Source organism: Glycine max, chromosome 14, assembly GCF_000004515.6.
Source record: "Glycine max cultivar Williams 82 chromosome 14, Glycine_max_v4.0, whole genome shotgun sequence".
NCBI lineage: Eukaryota > Viridiplantae > Streptophyta > Magnoliopsida > Fabales > Fabaceae > Glycine > Glycine max.
In genome coordinates this window covers 49,495,669-49,517,646 of record NC_038250.2, presented here as the reverse complement: position 1 = coordinate 49,517,646, position 21,978 = coordinate 49,495,669, and the positions used below count along the sequence as shown (strand labels likewise).

Sequence of the window (21,978 nt, the reverse complement as noted above, 5' to 3'; positions counted from 1 at the left end):
TTTTCTTTATGGTACATTAAACAACCATTTAGTTCCATGCAAACAAGCGTGAGTAAGTGCAAAACAATAACTAATCAAGCACTAAATATTTAATACTTTTTAAGTACGGATGTTGACATGGTAACCCAAATATTTTATGAGTTATGGCAAATAGTAGCTTTTGTTTAAAAATAAATAATATGTATACTGATAGTATAGATAAATTTATATACTCATTTAAATATGAATTTTCATATATAATAAGTTTTTCTGTTAATCTCTATTTTAAAAAATCATTAGATGATTTTTAACCGATAATAAAACTTAATTTGTATATTGACGGTGTATTAACATTAAATTTTTTTCAATATTATAAATAAGAATTATATTTAATAATGTATTTAATTTTTATTTTTTTTTATCTAGATTCTATTTATTTTTTATTGGAGACAATCTTATCAAAAGTTAGATAATATATGTTACAATTAATTAATTTTTTCCGAACTTTATGTTATGCGGTGTGAGTCAGTGTCGTGTCAAGATTATGATTTTGGGGTCCCAACTTCCAAATGTTGGTATTGTTTACTCCATATACTCTGCGATTACAACAGTGTGAGCCAAGGATGGTCAATGGTGAGCTTCGTTTGACGTTTCTTTTTCAGCAATGCTTTCTCTAATTGTAATTATTAGGCATATATTTTGATTTGATTTTTTGATGCGTGCAGATAAAAAGCATTCGTCTTCGTTTCTTCAATGTGATGATTATTAGATGAATCTTGGAGTAATATTAAATGGATACATAAATTTTGATAGATATTAATCATGAATAAATTTAACTAATATTCTATAATACACTTTGGAAAAAATGCTTAATTATAGTGGTAGGGTTAAAAAATTTTAAGTTATATTACTAATATATAAGAAGAGCCAAATCCATCATTATAAATTAATTTTATGTTTTCACTTATGCAATAGTTTCTCTCAACATGCTTTTTCTTGACGTATCATGTTATTTATTATAAATCAAACATTTCACATATTTTATTTTTTGAATTCTGATTTTAGATTTTTTTGGTACATAATTTTGTTTTTTTTTTAAGATTTAAGCTCACATATAATGATAAATTTAAATTTTGTCCCGTTATAATAAATTAGTAATAATTAAAAGTTAGAATTCTGAATCATATATAAATGCAGTGTGTTAATTTTTTTTTTTCATATAATTTGTTTTTATAATTTACTCTTCAATATTATTTTTTTTAATCTCTTTAACTCATTCCTATATAAAAATTTTAAAACAAATTAACTTTATTGCTGACACTGATATAACACCTTCTGCTATACTTTATCCTCCTTAAGACAAACATTAGTTTGAACCAACAGAGTGACGGGGACCTTGATTGTTCGAATTAGACCTCAATGGCAAGGGACACAGAAAAGTGACACCAATTCTTATTCCTTTATGATTCTTGAAATTTTGAATTGCCATATATTTCCAGTATGTGATGTCATATTCTTCAGCAGCCGCAAAAATTTCTTTTACTAACTTTTGTCTATCAACTTCCCAAGTTCCAATGGCATCATGTTGTTGGACAATGATGCTTGAACGCTTCCCACTATAGCCAGACACGCGATTCAGTTCTTGCAAAACAAGTTACCCATGCAAGCACAACAGCCATTATCTTAAAATATTCTATTATTGAGAAAAATAATTTTTTTTATCAAATTAATTAGTTAGGATCACTTTATCTTTGATGAATCACAAAATTAAGACTAAAAAAATTAAATATACACTCTTTTGAAAAATTATCTTTACTTTTTCTGTATTCACACTTTGTTCTTTCACGGATTGAACTAGATTCCATCAATTTAAAACCCAGAAGTTTATGGTACTAAACGTAATACACTGCTGTAAAAAGGAACAATAAGGATGATTTTAAACGACATATAAAAACTGTTCCAAACCATTGTAAAACTGTCATATTTATTTAAAAAATACCACCGCCATTCTATTTAAGTCGGGTTTTCGATTAACCGACTTAAAATGGAGGTCGTCAAACGTATATTTTAACGTACAGATAGCAACATCAACAATTCAGGCAGATATTTTACTTTTATATCTATCACTTGCAAGTTGCAACAATGCATGCATCTAGCTCCTTTTTTTCATATTCTTGCGGTAATTAATTGCTTACGTTCATTTGGAACCAATCGAATAATATATCACGTGTATTTAAGTAAGCCACTTTACCATAACCAAATGTACCTACCTTTTCTATTCAAGTGGATCCTATTTCGCCAATTGCCAACGCAACTTGCCATTGAATGGGATAAGGAGCATTTTGATCCGTCAATGGTTGCTAGGGCTGCCAAAGAATTTTCCATAACTATGTGCAAGCATAAAATCTGTGGGTTTATTGATAATAGGGTCAAGGAATTTCTTTAGGGTGATCTGACTAATTTAACCATAAGCAACTTGGATTGAAATGAAAAGCTAAAAATTCAGTACTATCAAATGATTTAGCTGTGCTGACCTGAAAAGAACGGTCTAAATCTGAAGCATACAAAGTCCAATATTCCAAAATCAAAATCTCTTGATATATATATATATATATATATATATATATATATATATATATATCTGAAGCATAAAAAGTCCAATATTCCAAAATCAAATCTCATGATTTATATATATATATAGTTTATAAACAAAATTGATGACGGTAAAAATAATATGCGTGTGTAAATTTAAAAATATAAAAATATATTCCTATTTTTAATTATTGTAATTCATTAAAATATTATAAAGTAACAAACTTTAAATGCACCGTAAGTATAACTTTTTAAATTATTTATAACTTTATTACATGGTAAAAATTTAATCAAAATCTTATTTATTCATTCTAACTTGGGGAGAGCTTCATGGGTAGTGTTATGGTTGATAGTTTGGTTTATGGGGCGTGAGTGATAGTGTTTCGGTGGTTTGGTGCTGTTGGTTTGTGTTCGTAGGGAAATAAGAGAAGATCTTGTGTAGTGTTAATCGCGCATGGTTACATTGCTAGTTGAGAGAATGTTGGGCGCGGGTGGTTTGCGGTGCTGGCTCATGGAGGGTCAAAGATTGCTAGCTACCATGGTTTTCTTTTAGTGAAAGAGAAGGTGTTTTTCTATCATGAGAGTAAGAAGGAAATTAAGAAGTAGAAGAAAAAGAAAAATTAAGTTTTCTCTTCACTCATTTATTTGGATAGATAGATTAGTTTAGGGAGATTTTTTATCCTATTGTTATTTTTTTCTTTCTAATTTGTTACAAATTTGATTCTCTTTAACAAACCCTTCTCTTTAACGAAGTTTGGGCAGAAGGAAACTCCAAGTACTTAAGTGATGAGATTGACAAGCTTCTTAATTAGTGTAAAAAGTGTATCTATTGATCTTAGGTACGGTTAGACAACTTCTTTAAAAATGTTTATCAAATTTATGTTTAGACAAGTGTTATTCATTACATTTTATACTTGTGATATGTTCCTTACAGTTACCGCGTTTTCCTATTCAATACAGCATTACCAAGTAGGTTATTACTCTCTGAATTCATTCTTTTATATGCTGCCACATGAAAAAGGATGAATATGAAGAAGCAACTTTTTAGTAAAGTTTATGAGGTAGATATTTCATTCTTAACTCCTACCACGATGGGAAGGTCACCTTGATACAACACTGTATTATGTTGGTAAATGGCGAAATCGTTAAATTGGTAGGAGATTGCTCTTTCTTAATCTCTAATATCTTTTAATGCCTTTTATTTGTTATTGATCGATCTTCATTTACAAATGTAGCTTTCGCAGTTCAAGTAAAAACAACAACGACGACAATGGAATCAGAAACATGGGATTTTGAAAAAAATTCAAAAGATGCTCTTTGTATATAATCCATTAATCTCCAAGTTTTATAATTCTGTGTATTTGTGGTTAGGCATTTGCATGCCTTCTTTACTTTTGCTTTTTCTGTTTTGCTATTTTTATATCTAGCAGGTTATTAAAACATGCATGCTGATATATCCGTCTTGTTAGTGTTTCTTTATGAGAATCCCTATTCTCTCTTTCATTTTAGCAGTTGATTTATTAATTCTTTACATGTAATGATGGGTAGTATTCTATTTCATCTGTTTTTGCACTGGTCTTAGTAGTCGACCTGCATCTAGACAGTAGTGTTGGACAAAATAATGTAATATATAGTGACTGTACATCGTCCAGGATCACTATCCTGTTACTACAAGTCAGATCCAAAGGGACAATACTTGACTTGCTGTTAAATATTTATGTCATTAGACTCAATATTTGAAAGGTTGTATGGGGGAACGGTATCTTGGGACTACAGGTCAGACCAAGAGACAGTTCATGCATGTATTTATTTGGTCGGATTTAATGCTTGAAGGATTATACACCATCCATGTTAATATCTAATATTACACAAATACTGAAAGGACAACTCATCCCTAAGCATCTAAGCCTTTAGATTTCATAATCTGTTAGAGAAAGAGTATTAGCGAATTTTTTAATTATTGTTATAATAATTTTGATATATTTTAATTTCCTCCTCTTTTTTATTGTCTTGTGACTTAAGAAAATTTTATTTTATTGAGGCAAATTTTAATTCTCTCGTAAATAACTGGTTCACATTCAATTAAATGTCAGAAATTAAAATTCAATTAAAAAATTGTTTCACTTTTTTATATAGTAGTATATGAATTATTTTAAAATTGATGTTTTATTATAATTTATACTTCAAAGATTTATTTCATTATTAAATACAACAAAAATTAGTTATGATCTTTTTTTTTATAAAAAAATAGTTATGAATTACAACATACATAAAATATCAAAGTCTCCAATTTTACATCAAATGTTTTTAATGATGATTTTAATTTATATTCTTGTGTTAACAAAATATATCCCTATTTGAGATAAGAGCAGGTCAATCTAGTTCTATAGTTCAATATCTTAATTTTAACATTATATTGTTAAATCGTATTATAAAAGAATTATAAAAGTAATATTTTAGAAAATATATTTCAAAATAAATAATATTATTATGAATATAATATCATATTATACAAAAAAAATGTTATACACTTATAACATAAAAAGTTTTACACAAACATTCAATTACAACTCATTACATATGATAGATTTATTTGTTAACTTTTAAAATAATTATATTAAAGTAATTCAAACAATAAAATTTTATATATATAGACATTAGATTCTATACACAATATAATATATTAAATAAAAAATATTATTAACTAGATCTAGACACTTGCAATCCACAAGTATTTAATTTTATTTTTGTTGGAGGTGTTAAATATTTTATAAAGAAAAAGAAAAAGTATGATAGGGAACAAAGTAATAGTAAACACTTACTTGAAAGAGTGAAATATGTTTGCTAAAATGACACCTCAATGGTAAGAATTATTTTATAACTGTGACTGATGCTTGCATATTAATTCAGGATTAACAAATTGTTAATTAGCCAATTTGTCCTTTGCTAAGGACATGCTATTCATGTGCTAATCACATATTGGTTTTTGGCATTTGTTTATTTTCCATATTCAACTCTAGCACTTTAAACTAGCGTTTTTTTTTTTTGGCCATTACCACCTAGCTTGGAACTTCTTTGCTCTTCGCAAATGAAAATACCTTATCAGATTGTTGATATAAATGTTGAATGTGCATCATATTTCTTCTATATTTTTGTAATTCTCCTTTTAAGTAAAATCAAATATTATTATAATTATAATAAATATGCAAATAATCAAATATATTAGAATTTATTAATCTAATATACTTCCAATTCCCTCAATTGTGCTTTTTCCTCTTCTGCGACTGTTATTAGTCTGAACATGTCCCTCAAGTTCAAGACTCCTTTAGCAGATCCATATTCAATATGGAGATCTTCAAAAGACTTCATCTTTTGCTCAAGCTCTGCATTTGAAAGTAGCTGACATAAAATAGAATCTGTTTTTAAGAAAATTTTCATCTGAGCTTTAGTTTTTTCCTCTAAATCAGCACACAACTCCTTGCAGTTTCCAACTCAATTTTTTTTCTTCCAGTTCTTCCCTTGTATAGGCCAATAGATTTTGAAGTGCTCACATGTCTTCCTTTAGTTGTGCTTCTAAAGTCTTTATCAGGTTTAATTCCTTGGTTAAAAGAGTCCCTTGAATGCAATCTTTTTGCTAATTCCAATAGCTTGGATTTTGAGAGTATCTCCTCTTGGAGGGTAGAGAGTTCTGTTGTGGTTGTTGTAAGTGCTTCTTCAACCTTTTGATTTTCATAAATCTTATCTTTAACTCCCTTCAATTCTTCCTGAAGGGAAGCCATCTCATCCCATTCCATTTACACTCTATTTGGCTTCTTCAAGTAGTATATCAAATTCTATTGCCTTCTTTTCATCATATTCAGCAAGTGAACCACTTTGATAATGCAGCTTCTCAAATTTCCTTACCTCATCTATTGAAATTTGAAGCTCAAGGTGATGCATGCTAATTAATAGCATCCATTGATAGCCATTGCTGTAAGAGAAAAAACATACTAAAAGCTAATTATAGTGTCATCACAGTTAGTTCCAACTTTCTCAAAGTATTGAACTTACATGGAAGATTGACCAACAAGTCCCTATAATAACTTTCTCAAATCTGCAGAGTTATGTTTACGTTGATGATATGAAAACAAAAACTTAAGATGTGATTTCCACCAAATATAAAGATATGCATACGTTATAACTTCCCCAACTCTGAGGAAGTTGATTTAAATGACCAATGAATTCACATCAAATGCTACCTCATTTCCGTTGAAGAAGAGGAAGAAAGGTGAAAATTACAATCATACATTATCCACTTGCTTCAGAGTATATGTCAAAAACCTGCCTGGTAGGTAAAACTAACTTAAAGAGATCAAATAAAAACATCAAGCAAACCCCCTACAACAGGAATGAACATGGGTTCCTTAACTGATTGTCCCATCAAACATAGTAAAGACATGCAAAAATAAAACTCAAAAGGGAGAAATGAAAGTTGACTTGTATACCTAAATTTTAAAGAAAAGTACGCACTTCTGGATGATAAGAAGTATTTAGTTATTTACTTTGACAACAGGGGTCCCAACTTTAGAAGACCTGCATATTAGTTGATAAGTTAATACAAAATGAGCAGAAAAATGCAGGAAAAAAAAAAGGCAACAATACAAACCAGAAGCGTGTACGCTGATTTAGTTTGGAAATAAAAAGCCTTAATTGGCTTAACGGTATGTATGCAATGGTTGCACAGATCTTTTATCCTGTATTAAAAAGGAAAAGTCAGAACTTTTGGTGGACATTAGCGAGCTGAAATTGATAGGATCTTTATATTGAGCTTCAACATTAGTTTCTACAAATTGGTTTTTAAGATTATTGGGAAATACCCAAATCCCACATCGGCTGTCTCAATCCTTAGAGTGCGGCTTATATATCTGTTGGGCAACTTTATTGAATGACAATTGATTTTAAGATGAAATCTAACATGATATCAAATATCCAAGTCCCACATCAGCTACCTCAATCCTTGTTTAAGTAATCAATATTCAATAAATTATAAATTGAAATTAAACTATTTGATATAAATAACAAATATATGGTTCATTTGGAGGAATCTGTTTCCAAAACTTTGTTTCAATTAAGGATTAAGAATTAAGAATTTATTACAATTCAAGACCAATATGCTAGCCATAATACATGTGGAACTATCAAGCAAAAGTATTAACGACATAACATAAATTAGGCGTTACAATTACTTAGCCTGGAAAAAATTAGGCAAAACAATCATAATATGACAGGTTGACAGTAAAGTGTCGTGCTATAAAAAATTGTCTTTATTTATTTGTCTTTGTGAAAACTGAAAAGTAGGCATGTGATTGAAATACCTTCCTCTCTAACCTCCTCCTTAGACCACTAAAACCACTTATTTGACTTAAGTGTCTCTTGATTTTAATTTCTTATTCATCATATTCTCTTTGAACATAAACTTCCAAGTTCAATAGAAGAAAATATCCATAAGATGTGATATATCAAATGATACAGATGGTAAAACAAAGAAAAAGGTAGGAAAAAACAATAATAGAAAGAATACACATGGCAAGAGAGAAAGAGAATACCTCTAAAAGCAAAAAGTATGGTTGAATGGTGATTCAACAAAATGGCTCATGTTAGTTGGTCTAGTATACCCTGTTCAATAAATTGAAAAGGCATTAAAAAAATCAATTGACAGACTAAAAAAATGTCAAAAATCATAAATTGAGAGATTTTGATTAAAGAGCAAACTAATAACTATTAAGTTCAATATAAAGGGCACTGGTAAACCCATTTCCATCATGCTATACTTCAAATTTTGCAACATATGTTCGAAAAAGTAAAAATTACAATCCCCGTGACTCTCAATTCAACACAGTTTTATGAGATCAACTAGAAATCAATACGCAATTTGGTGCAATATCCCAAAACTAATATCAAGATGTCTCTTAAATTGTATTGAAGAGTTCTCGAAGGGTAAAAGTAAAAAGTAAAACGATAGGTAGTAAAATGCTTTGCGAGTTCTTTCCCTAATTGATTTTGGTAATTTGGTGCAGTTTTTCCTTTACGTGTAGGGAAATCAATTGTTGTCTATGTCAAATTTAAATGAGCAGATAACACTTGTGGCTGTTCCCTCCATTAAATATTGAACATAAAAAGGATAATAAGAACATAATTTTTTTTTATAGGCAATGCAGGTTTATATTCAAAGAGAAAAAGTATGAGAAGTGGATTTTAATTTATTAAAATTGATTCTGTTTGAGAAAATGAAAAAAAAAAAAACAAAAGAAGAAGCAAGGAGTTCAAACAAATCCCAACCTGAAGGGTAATGACTTAAATGTTGCCAAAGGAATGTGAATGGGCAAAAATGTTGGGTTGCAGTGTTTGGAGGTTTAGGCGGTAAAATATGTTGACCAAGTAAATGGATTTATATATATTAAGATTAAGATAAGATATGCAATTATTTAAAATTTTGTACTTTTTAAAGAAGATAAGACACCGAATTAGATCGGGATGATTCTAAAGCATAATTCAAAGTTGTCTTCAAAATGATTTAATTTTAGACTTAATTACATTTTTTTGCCTCCAAAGTTTTACAATGTCACAAATTGCCCCCATTTTTTAGTTATTTACCACCAAATTATGAAACATCACGAATTTTACCCCAAAGTAAAAAACCATCACAACTAATAATCATTACAAAATTGTCATAATTGTAGCGGTTTAAAGGAAAAGCTGCCACAAAATGTTTTAATTGTGGCTATTTTTCTATGTGAACTAGAATTTGTGATGTTTTGTAATTGAAAGATTCAGATTCCATAGGAGATTTTATGAAATGTTAAGCAATGATGGGCCATTGGGGAATGGGCCGAGCAGAGAGAGGCCTATTAAGAGTGGGAAAAGGAGTTGGTTAGGGTAGTTTGGAGAGAGAGGGTGTCGGGTGTTAGGGAGTATATAAAGTGAAACACTTAGTAGCAACCAGGTTAGGGCGCAATAGAAAATACAAGCCGTAGAAGAGGGCTCGCTCTTTCGTGTTTTTGTTCGCGAAGGAAACTCTATCCTTAGCTATCGCGGTAACTCACACTCGCAGATCAATTCTTCTTCCATTAACAAACCTCTCTTTTGTGTTTTCTTAATTTTTTTTGTTTTGTTTTGTTTGGTGGCGTAGATGGATCGGTACCAGAAGGTGGAGAAGCCAAGAGCTGAAACTCCAATCGATGAAAACGAGATCCGGATTACTAGTCAGGGAAGGATGCGCAACTACATTACTTACGCCATGAGCTTGCTTCAGGTTTTCTTCTTTTCTTTAAAATTATAATTATACTGAGCTTTTATGACGACCGTTTGAACTTTGGAAACATTGAGTGTCTTTGTTTTAATGCATGTCGATTGATAATTATTACGCTTATTTATTTTTGTCTATCCCTTCTTTGCTTTTGGTTATGTTGAAATTGTATGTTTTGGATTTTGGAGGGAATGGGAAGGATCAGTGTGTGGCAGGTGGCGTACCTTACCCTACTTTGTTTGTAACTTTTTTCACTTTTAAATACAAAATGAAGCTGACTGATAAATGTATTATGAGTTTATGACTAGTATGCTACTATAAATATGATTATTGTAAAGGTTAGATACTCGAAATATAATTTAAATAAAGCATTTGAGTTGTGATATCTCCTTTCTTCTTTTTCCCTTCTCTCCTCTTCTTTAAATGTTTGAATTCAAAGTGTGTGTGGAGGGGGGATGAGGTTCAGTGCTTCTGCTCTTTCTGTTGCGAAATTCCCAAACAAGGGGACACTCTATCTTCCCTTTCCTTCTGTCTTTAGCATTCTCTGGGGGCATTGGGAAAAAGTGGATGTTATGAGTCCCACATTCGTGTCACGAGGATCTCTCACCTGTTTGAGTGTGCTTACTGACTGCTTAGTCATAACATTGGAGCAGCAGAAAGTTTTGAGTGTGAAGTCTTTTATTTCCTAAATTCTGAATTAAGATATCTTGTTTATTCTTCACAGGAGAAAGGTTCTAATGAAATTGTTTTCAAAGCAATGGGGAGAGCTATCAACAAAACCGTGACAATTGTGGAGTTGATCAAGGTATGTTTGCTTTTGCAATTAGCTTGGCTGACCACTATCTTAGTATTTTTGTTTCATTTGATGAGGATTTTATTTTAATGTTTATTTCTTGGGGTTAATGCAGAGGAGAATTGTGGGCCTCCACCAGAATACAGCAATTGGATCCACTGATATCACTGATACTTGGGAGCCCCTAGAGGAAGGCCTCCTTCCGTAAGTGCAGTCTCTGATTAATAGTATTTTAAATCTGAATGGTTCAAGTGTTAAACATTCCATCTAATCCGGTGGATGCTAGCTTGCTTAATCCTTACACTCTATTTTTATCCTTGTCCATCTTGTAGTTTGGAGACGACAAGGCACGTGTCAATGATAACAATAACCCTTTCAAAGAAGGAACTCGATACATCGTCTGTGGGGTAAGTTGGCTTTCAATCTTTCTTGCTAAGGCCATCACACAAATTATTAATAAATTCTTACTCACAAGATGGAGTTAGGGTACCCAGTTTTGTTTCAGACATATGCAGTATGCAGAGAGGTTTCAGCTTTGAAAATAAATATTCAAACCCCTGCTTTCAGTGCACCAAAATAAGTTCTTATATTATGTGTACTTGGATTACCTATTGTATATTAGTATTGAGAATCATGTGAAGTCAGAGATGTTGGTGAAGGTTTTATTTGAATTGGATGGAATATTGAAGCACAGTGCACAAATCTAGAATTACCCAAATGATGCTTTGCATTTGCAATCGGAGAGGAGATTGGTATTAAATTTTTGTTGCTCAAGTTATAGAAATGAAAAATTTAAGAAGAAATAATAATAGTAGATTCGGTGTGAATATCAATAGAGCGACATTATATATTTCTAAATGTGATCTTCATGATTTCAGTTCCTTCACTAAGTGCTTTTTTGTTTACTAATAAAAAGGGATTTTGTGATAACATCTTCTATTGAAACTTTTTCAGAAGCATTTTGAGTCAAACACACTTTTTTGAAGGGGTTTTTAACATAAACATGTCTGTTAATTAAAAAAAAATAATTATTCTTCAAAATAAGCAGAAACAATTGGGCCCTAGAATTCCTCCTCTTATGACAAGTATGCATTTGATATTATTTCACATTGGATAATGAAATGAAAATCATAGATAACATTAATCATAGTACATGTGAATTCTAAAAGGTAAAAAAGTAGAGGAAGTAGAAGATACTCTGGCTTGGATGATAAAAATTTAGAGAGTATATGCACTAGTTATATGTGCTTTAGCAGGTTTCTAGATTTTAGGCATCAATCAATAGATAAGCAAGTTATATTATTATTATTATGAATTATGAACTACAGGGAATTTAACAGATTGCTTTTTTTTAGGTATCAGCCTCCACTACCAGCTGACCAGGTGAAGGCTGCTACAGATTTTGATTATGAAGGAGGTAGGTACACATGCAGGGTGCTTTTTTCCCCATTTGATAGTTTACATCTGTTTTAACTTTTCTGTTCTGCAGAGGGTTCACCTAATGGTCGTGTTCGTGGTCGTGGTGGCCGAGGCAGGGGAAGGGGCAGAGGTATGTTTGTGTGCATTGTTTCATTCCTATGAACCATATGTTTGTAAGATGTTTATTCACTTTGTCATCACCTGGGTAAATTATCTGTGAATGGTAGAATTGTTTGAATGAGTCGATGTATAGTTTCCTCATATTTATGTTGCAATTTTAATTTGAAACTATTCCTTAGATGTTATGGATGATTATTTCTGTGAAAGTTTTGGCACAGGCTACTCAGATATGTAAATACATCTATATTTTCAATCGATAGAAATTTTATCTTTTTTAATAGGCAATCACTTAAAGATGCCCACAACTGCATTTATCATGGCAATCACTAGTTCATAGGGAATCTGAACTGAAACCTTAGGAAACAGGTGAAGAACAGTTATGCTGTTTTTTGATATGGCTGCTGTATTTGATTTCAGGTAATGGCTTTATTTCAGCTGATTATGAGGATGGAGGTTGGGATCGCAATAGGGGAAATGCTAGGGGCAGGGGTAGAGGAAGAGGACGTGGCTTTCGTGGTCGTGGAAGGGGAGGGTACAATGGGCCCCATGTTGACATGCAAGATGGAGGATACAACCAAGATGTACCTCAAGGCCGTGGTACTTGATCCTTATTACTTTTGTTCATTTCTGTGGTAGATACATGTGTGCAAGGCTATCAGTGTTAGGCAATCAGCTTTTGCAGTTGATATTCTGGGAAGTGTTTGAACTGTTTGTTTTAAGTAATGGATGTTACCTCTTGATATTTTGGAAGTAATTAAGCTGGTTGTGGGTCCTTACTGTCTAGACTCTGGAGCAATTTCATATATTACCTTAACTTTGTCATCTATATTAATCATAGTACATTTTATTTTGGAAGTGATTAAGCTTCTTTTGTTGTAGGTCGTGGCCGTGGCAGGGGGGGATATCGTGGAAGGGGTCGTGGCTTCCGATCGAATGGGCCAATCCAAGCAGCTGCCTGAGGCAACCAGTAGGCCGCCATTAGTGCAGTGCAGATGACTTGACTAGTGAAAGAAAGCCATGTCTAATTTTATGTTTTCTTTTATTTGTTCAATTTTCTTCATTTCCCCCTTCTTTTTCTCTGGGGCCCTGAAGAACTGTAGGGCATTTTCTTCTTACAGTTTTATGTAGACTTTTAGTTTTCAGACTGCTGCCACATAAGGCGGCAACCCTTTATGTTTTAGACCTTGGTCAGATGCTTGAACAGTTGTACTTCTGTTTTGGCCCTGAATCTCAATTCTTTAATTTTTATTTTCTAGAGATGTGTTCAAATTGATGGTTTTTTTTCCCTTTCCTTTTCTGAAACCGTCTTTTATTTTTATTTTTTTTGGGCAATTAAGAAAAGATTATGCTCCCGGCGAATACGTGGTTTGATTTACCTGGACAATTTTCTTAGTTGGATACTTTTTTCCATGCATGAGCTGGTGTTAGACTTTTAGTATGGTCCAGACTTGTACTGCGTCATGTAAATTGGTTCTTGAATTGTGTCCCCTTGATGTAGCCTCTAATTGTCTACAGTATTTGCCTACCAAATTTAACTAATTTATGGTACCACGACGGCCAATTAATTGTGCTCATCTGACCAATTCATGTCTAAAAAGTCATTCATGATCAGTCAACCGGATTGATCATGTGGGAGATCACATTAACAGGGACGACTAATAATTAACTCATTGATACACATTAACTCCCTCCCCCCATTACACGTCTTGCACCCCTTATCTCCTATTATAGTAGACTGAGGATGGTGGGTCATTCATTCCAAATACTTAGGGCTGTATTAAAAAACATAACCGAATTGGATTATAAACATTGCACTATTTACATGTAAAAAAATGAAATGAACCGTTTTTATATAAAAGAATTGAATTGAATTGTTTGAGAATCAAATTGAAAACTCGACACTTTTGTGACGATAGATTGTATCATTACTCACCTGAGTAATTGATATATTTGGATTGAGTTCTTACATTCATATATTTACTTCATCTTCTATCTTATTTTTACTTGATCTTTCTTCCTATTTTTCATCACATTATCTATCACTTTCTCTCCTTTTATTTCTTCTCTATTCTTTCCATCCATATAATCTAAAAATGAAACATGCAACATGTTTGTTTTCGAGTTGAAAATGCAATCACACGAATTCCAGTGAACAAAACGCAGAAATAACAAACTTGGAATTTTGGCGTTTTGTGCCTCGGACATGGTCTTTTTCCTATATGGATTCTCTTTATCAAATTTAGACACAATATATTGCCTTCATCTTATATCCTCAAAGCTTAAGAGATTGTGGATCATAATAGCTGACCTAATTTAATATCGTGAGACCCCATTAATTTTTGGGCAACTCATTAAACCATACTATTAATTTACTGGTTACGTTACACGACCCTTCCCTCCTTATCCATTATTAAATAATTCTTATAAGAGAGAAAATGAGGATGACATTCACCCTCTATACTCAAAATACATTTAATCTATTACTTCTGTAATGATAACATTTGCGAATAGTGTAGGTTTTTAATCCTGTAAAAAAAACAATTATCAATTTTAAAAGCAACAAAAATTATATTACATGCTTTTGAAGCCAAAATGCATTACGAGAAGAATAGGATTGCACTAGGCTTGTTCAAGAGTTCAATTATGGAATGTGATTCATAGTTAATACCCTACCATCGTGACTGTATATAAGACTATAAGTGGCATTATTCTTTGATAAACAAACGCATGTAAGAATATTTTTATCCATGTTTAAACCAAATAAAATAAAATAATTTTTTTGCCAAACAAAAAAACAATAAAATAAATTTCAAACAAAGTAAAATGCTAAAAGCTAGTAGTGCATACTACTCCCTTGGTCTCTAATTATTAGATCTTTTTAAAAACTTGTTAGTCTTTTTTTATATTTTTTTTAATTTCTAAATGTATTAATTATTTTTTTCATACATATTTTTATTTAATTATTCTTTTTCAAAACATTAATGAAAAATAATTAAATAAATAAAGAGATAAAAAATAATAATTTTAAAATAACAATATGAATAAATGATAAATTTAATATTATTAATTAAAATAATTATTTTTCTTAACGGATATAAATTAATTAAAAGGATATACTTTTCCCAGATTGGGAAGAACGTGATTCCCTTTTTAAAAGGATTTTATATTCCGTCCGAAGGGAGTGTTACTGTGTGAGCAAAGTTGCTTCCTCTATCGTGTTCTTTGCGTTAGGGTTTGCAGATCGAAAAATACTGACAGCATTGTGTTGTGCGGTTACAGAAGATGAGTGAAGACGAGGAGATGAAAGATCAGGCAACGCCTTCACACTTGCTTTCTTCAGTTCCTCCATCTACATTGCACCGTAACTTTCTTCTTCAAACCATACCAATTCTTTAGTTTCACGTTTCTGAAGCTTTATTCCGTTATAATTTTACTGAATTTTGAGCTCACTCACTCACAGATTTGAAGGGAATAGCATCAATTATTGAAACCGGTTCGTACTCAAAGGAAGTTCGTCGAATTGCTCGTGCCCTGCGCCTTACATTTGCATTTAGGCGTAAATTGACAACACCAGTTCTCTCATCTTTTCTTGATTATGTTCTTACTCCCGCTTCTGAACCTCACACTAGGTTATCCTCTTATCTCCCTAATCCTAAGGTAAAATTAATCTTGTTTTCGTGCTTCAATTCCACTTCTGTAAACATTAGTTATATTTATATCCAAGTTTAGTTACTTTGATCAATTATGTATGTATTCGATGTTTTAATGGATGTGATGGTCGTTGATTTTGTAACTGGCTGTATAGGAGGGTGATCGAGAGATGGAAGTGGACAGTGCAACATCTACTATTCAAACCCTGGCGGCGAAGCACTTGTTGCCTGAGCTAGAAATCTACTGTTACCTCCTTGTCCTTCTTTTTCTGATTGACCAGAAAAGATACGATGCGGTTGAGTCCTGTTCCTGTATGTTTAGATTTTAATCAGATATGCCAATAGACTTGCTCATTATATGCTAAGGTTGCTTTAATTTTTCATATTTTAGGCCAAAGCTTGTTCCTCAGCAAGCATTGTTCGGCTGAAGAGCCTGAATAGAAGAACTGTCGATGTTATTGCATCTAGACTGTACTTTTATTACTCATATAGCTATGAGCTTACAGGAAATCTTGCTGAAATTCGAGGGTGAGTTGGGTTCTTATCCGTGCAGTTCAAAAATAAATTCAGGAACAAATTTTTATATGTTAAGGCCTTAAGGGGATTTACAGCTGATTGAGATTTAACTTATTCCAAACTAAATGGCATTTTTATTTCAGCAACCTCCTTGCATTGCACCGGATTGCTACCCTGCGTCATGATGAGCTGGGTCAGGTTTGTTTCTAACTTGTTGGTTTATTTCATAGGTGGGTCATGTCTTGTACTTACCTGGTGATGTGATGCAGGAAACCCTTCTGAATCTGTTACTTCGTAACTATCTACATTACAACCTATATGATCAGGCAGAGAAGTTGAGGTCCAAGGCTCCACGTTTTGAGGCACATTCAAACCAGCAGGTATGGTGGTTTGTTGTTCTAGGGATTTGTTTCCTATGGTGAATGCAATCTTCACCTTCTATATGCGCCTGTGTTGAACATTCTCAATGATTCTGAGATTTATTTGTTTAGCTAGTCTAATTTAAATTTCCTTTTGTTTTTTAGATTCTTTTTTACTTGATGTTTTATCCATGTCTTGTGTATCTTTTTTAGTTCTGTCGTTATCTCTTCTACCTTGGGAAAATTCGGACAATTCAGTTGGAGTACACAGATGCAAAAGAGTCACTCTTGCAGGCTGCTCGTAAAGCTCCCAGTGCAGCACAGGGTTTTCGGATTCAATGTAACAAGTGGGCTGTGATAGTGCGTTTATTATTGGGAGAAATACCTGAGAGGACCGTCTTTATGCAGAGAGGAATGGAGAAAGCTTTGAGGCCTTACTTTGAGCTTACTAATGTAAGTCCACATTATCAGCCAGAGTTAGCTACTTTAAGGTCCAGAATAGAAGTGAATTTCTAATTTGTTTATCTGATTATATGTTTGGTTCCTATAGCTTCATCTTGTTATGAAATAGGCACTATGCTTTTTTCATGGAAATTAGGTCCTTGCTGTTTAACTATTTATTCAACCATCCTATGTTATAACTCTTTCAAAATTATGATGTGGCATATTAAATGCTTGTCACATAATTGGTTTTGTGTGACAACATTTTTCGTCACAAACACCACATTCAATAGTGAGATTGCATAAAGCTTGATGGCCACTATTTTGAAATATTACAAGACAAACTAAATAATTTATACTATACATGTAAATACTAAATACTCAAACACAATTTTTTTTATAAAAAAGATCATGAAAAAAGTAAGTCAGTTTACACTCACAATCAGCACCAATCTAGCAACAATACAAACATAGGAATGGAATGAGAAAAAAAATGAAAGATAATGGTGAAATTAATAAAAAAGAAAATTACATAATAACTAGAATGTGAACTGTGAAGTCTAAAGGAAGAAGAAAGAGCAAAACACACAAAAAAGAACATAGACCTGTAAAATGTGAAGGAACAGAGGTCAGCAGAAGTAACTTTTTTTCTTTCTCTAAATGACTGAAGAAGAAGGGTCTCAAACCCTATAATGTTTCTGAAGCAAAAATGCATTAGAAAATGGTTGAGAAATCACAATTTTACCCCCAAAAATCCCTAAACAAAGATGCTTCAGGGGTAGAAATGGTTTTTGAATCCCATCACAGTAGTGCTGCTAAAGCACGTGAAAAGCTGCTATTTTGTGCATGAGGGCTGCTGCTGAAAACTACTCCACTATTTGAACAGCTTAGTCTCAGTTTGCTCTGCTGCTCTGCTATGGCGGCTATTGACTATATCATAAATAAGTGAAATCCCACATTGATGCTTTGTTTAACTGAAATTGACACAAATAGAGCAATTGTGAACCATGGTTAGATACTACTTTTATCCTAATTTTATTGAAAAAGAAGGAATAGTGTAGGTCTGCTGAAAGTATGGTGATCAATAAAGAAATGGAGTTCTGCATTTTTAATTTTGATTTCTATTTTATCATTTCTCACTTTCTTGACACAGCTGACATGGGAAAACTTTTTGGCGGCTTGGATGGGTCATCTTTATTAACATGGGTTGATGGGAGATACCCAATTAGAAAGAAATTTAATCTGTAAGGTTCAACATTGGCCCTATTTCAATTTTCAAAATAATCTAGAGCTATAGTAACTTTTGAATAAGCTCTAATCAACAATTGAATGACCTATTATGAAAATTTCTTTAAACTTTTGAATAAAAACTGATGTCTGGGATAACAACCCAACAAGGCTTTCACTTCGTTGTCACCCTTGTCTTTTATTGTTTTACATTCATTGCAAAATTTCCTTTCTTTAAGGTGATTCCATTTTGTCTTCTCTCTATTATTGTGGGTTTTTCTAATGGTGATTTTATTTTAATATTTGTTTTATGAAATGACAAATTTATACGAAAAATTGAATTACTCTCTATGTTGCAGTTATCAAACTTTTTTTAAGGGTGTATTTGATTTGCTGAAAAAATGAAGGAGTGGACAGTGCAAAAACATTTGTTCCATGTTGGACTTTAGTAATGGTCATATAACAGAACAAAACAAAAGATGAGGCCCAGGACAAAAATGTCTAAATATTTATTACTCTTTAAACCTGGAACAACTCTTGTCCCACACGCAATCCCCAAAAGTCAAAAAATACCCATCAATTTGGCTAAACCTTGTCAACGCCAATGGTTAACAACCTATAAGCCCCATCAGGTAGTAGCGCCCGATGCAACCCCCTTGCTCCACCTCCAAAACTATTTGTGCTATGCATTGACCATCAAACAATAGACAAAAAAGAAGTGTTGTGACTCAGCTTCTTGTACTGTGTTGATTTGCTTGTGTTGTTCCTCAATGTGCATCAAGTGCACTGTAAGAGTTGTGATAAAAAATTGCGACTAAAACTTCAAATTTAGAAAATCTGACTAACTTGTTAGGAAACAAAAGAGATGATAATGGCAACCATCATGCCATAGATAAATAGTGTTGATTAGAGCTTCAAATGAATAATGCACTTAAAATGCGATGTCATTTGTGGTTTTAATCAGTTCAACTATATTTAGGCACTGAGCTCCTATGACTCTATTTAAGGAACCATAGTCTCAAATATTTGTGTATACTCGTTTTAACCTGCCCTTTTTTTTCTTCTTCTTCTTTAGCATGCTAAGGTTCTGTTTGGAATGCCCTGGCTTCTTTTTTTATGCTTTTTGTCAGCAAAAGTCACAAATGTGTTAAGTAAAAAAAATCATTGTGCATCTTCCAGTTCTTTTCGGAAGCACCTTATGGGAATGCTTTTGAAAGTTTTTCTGGAGGTCAAAATTATGAAAGCCCTTAAACAAGTTTACTTTTGTTGAAATTCAATTATAAAACACATTTTTATGCATTAATTGGCCTTTGTTCAATCTTTGATGCTTTATTAGAAGTTATTTCATGTGTTTCTAAATCACAATCTACTGGCCGCCTTCTAAATCTAATACTAAAATTTTGGGGGTTAAGTCCTTAACCATGTTGTGAAATTTCAGGCTGTCCGGATTGGTGACTTGGAGCTATTTAGGAATGTTGCAGAGAAGTTTGGTACTACTTTCAATAGAGACCGAACTCATAATTTGATTGTTCGGCTCCGTCATAATGTCATCCGGACTGGTTTACGCAACATCAGCATATCATATTCACGCATCTCGCTAGTTGATGTAGCTAAAAAGTTGAGGTTGAACTCTGCAAGTCCTGTTGCTGACGCTGAGAGCATTGTAGCAAAGGCTATCCGTGATGGGGCTATTGATGCTTCATTGGATCATGCCAATGGGTGGATGGTATCCAAGGAAACTGGAGATATCTACTCTACAAATGAGCCTCAGTTGGCATTTAATTCTCGGATTGCCTTTTGTCTTAACATGCACAATGAGGCAGTTCGAGCACTGCGTTTTCCACCAAACACACAGAAGGAAAAGGAAAGTGCTGAGAAGAGGAGAGAGAGGCATCAACAAGAGCAAGAATTGGCTAAACATATCGCAGAGGAAGATGATGATGACTTTTGATAATGATTTGCTCTTTTTATCTTACCAGTTTGTTGTCAGGATGTATTTATTTCCTATATTTGCTCATATTTCTCCATTGGAGAAACTTCCATTACCATTTCCTTTTTGGAGCCCGAAGTTTTATTTTCTAAACCAAAATCATCTTTAAATCCTTTGCCATATCGAGATATTTGCTGTTAATTACAGATCATGGGAACACATTATTTGTTTCCTGTTAGGTGAACTATGTTTTGGGATTTGAGTGAAATCAATTATATAGGACCATGTTAGTGATTCAGTTCTAAAGTTTGAATATTGTAAAATATTTGCTCATTGACCCAAAAAAAAGAGGTATTATACCACTGAGTCTGAGCCATTGCAATCTACTTGAGCGTAAATTTATATATTTTATTTCCTGTTCTCAGATAAAATGCCCCCTGCCCCACTTTCTTGTTTGAGTCGGAGATAGAATTGAAGGCCATATCTAAATAACACTTTTTTTTTAGTTGATATTTTAGAGCATATCTTAAGATGGGAGGGTGTGGGGTGGAATTAGTCATATTCTTAAAAAAATTGTAGTATAGTGACAAATTAAATGAACTTGAGTATAGAAAATTTATAAAGAAAGGATTACCTTTATTTGGACTGGTAGGCATTCAACAATATTTTTTTGGTAATTATGTTGTTGATACGGAAAATCTAATTAGTCATCTTTAGTGGAATTTTTTATTTTTAATTATATTTTTTTCATTCATAAAATTTGAATCTTATATCTTATTTAAGAAGATCAAAATCCAATATCATATGGATCAATGACTTGTTTGTAGGCATTCAACAATTTCTGATTGCTTGAGGGTGCTGTTAGATTGCCCTATTTTATTTGCCTGCTTGACTGTAACTCCCATGGTAAACTTCTTTGCCCCTTTTAGTTTGCCTTCCCTTTCTGATTGCTTGACGGTGCTGTTATAACATAGCATTGCTTGTTTAGATCAAACTTATAATTTATGAACACTCCACTTAAAAATCGAGAAAAATTCGGTGTCCAATGGACAACTAGATAATTTATTTACTTGGGAAAATTTAGATGTCAAATATCCCATGTTTTATCAGATTGAATCAACGGTGATTAATTGCGCTGCTAGCTAACAGACAACTGACAATCTGTATAGCCAAAATGGGACATGTGGATGTAGCTCACAAAAAACGACACTGTCATCAATTTCATGTGGCCCATCTACATCGTTTGTTCCATTTGATAAAACCATTTTATCCACATATAGAGTTACAAACCATGAGATCCATGTGTAGTAGACATTGGGATCTGAGAGAAGCTAAGATAAAAAAAAAATTAGAGTACCAAATGGGCTTGTGGGTTTTGAAACATTCACGGCTCTTATGTTGGGATGGGCATGTGGGTGGGTGGGTGGGAAGGGACGTACAAGAGAAAATACTGAAGAGAACGTGGGAATGATTGAATGGTGTTCAGACTTTGCACAGATAAATTTAATCTAACAAATAATAAAAATCGTTTCTTGAGTTCTCCCGTCTTGCAGAACCTCACATGTGCAATCGTTGCCTTAGCTAGTCTAGTCCCTTATTTAAACACATAGCTTCTGTACTTCGGAAATGACAATAATTGCAAACACAAATTCTAGTCATATCATATA

The 21,978-nt window shown here is 32.6% G+C and overlaps 2 protein-coding genes and 1 long non-coding RNA gene across 4 annotated transcripts; all 3 read left to right on the top strand.

Annotated features, from left to right (window-relative positions):
* Positions 1-2,887: 2,887 nt before the first annotated feature.
* On the top strand, positions 2,888-4,289 carry LOC102667756 (uncharacterized). Of its 2 annotated transcripts, none has more exons than XR_418185.3 (3): positions 2,888-3,410; positions 3,532-3,724; positions 3,807-4,289. It is a non-coding gene; the product is annotated as an uncharacterized lncRNA (long non-coding RNA). The 2 variants fall into 2 exon arrangements; XR_001384742.2 differs by having other exon boundaries at positions 3,506-3,724.
* A 5,267-nt stretch (positions 4,290-9,556) lies between these two features.
* On the top strand, positions 9,557-13,443 carry LOC100818986 (alba-like protein C9orf23-like). Its single transcript, NM_001252925.2, is given in 9 exon segments — positions 9,557-9,644; positions 9,740-9,862; positions 10,581-10,661; positions 10,765-10,853; positions 10,982-11,056; positions 12,005-12,066; positions 12,139-12,198; positions 12,606-12,785; positions 13,068-13,443. Coding segments are annotated over 8 exon segments (750 nt in total). The 5' UTR covers positions 9,557-9,644; the 3' UTR covers positions 13,148-13,443.
* A 1,869-nt stretch (positions 13,444-15,312) lies between these two features.
* On the top strand, positions 15,313-20,673 carry LOC100819526 (probable 26S proteasome non-ATPase regulatory subunit 3). The gene is made up of 8 exons (XM_003544971.5): positions 15,313-15,549; positions 15,649-15,845; positions 15,994-16,134; positions 16,230-16,366; positions 16,498-16,552; positions 16,624-16,734; positions 16,927-17,166; positions 19,820-20,673. Exons 1-8 carry the CDS (start codon positions 15,471-15,473, stop codon positions 20,330-20,332), a joined length of 1,473 nt encoding a protein of 490 aa, XP_003545019.1. The 5' UTR covers positions 15,313-15,470; the 3' UTR covers positions 20,333-20,673.
* The last annotated feature ends 1,305 nt before the right edge of the window (positions 20,674-21,978 follow it).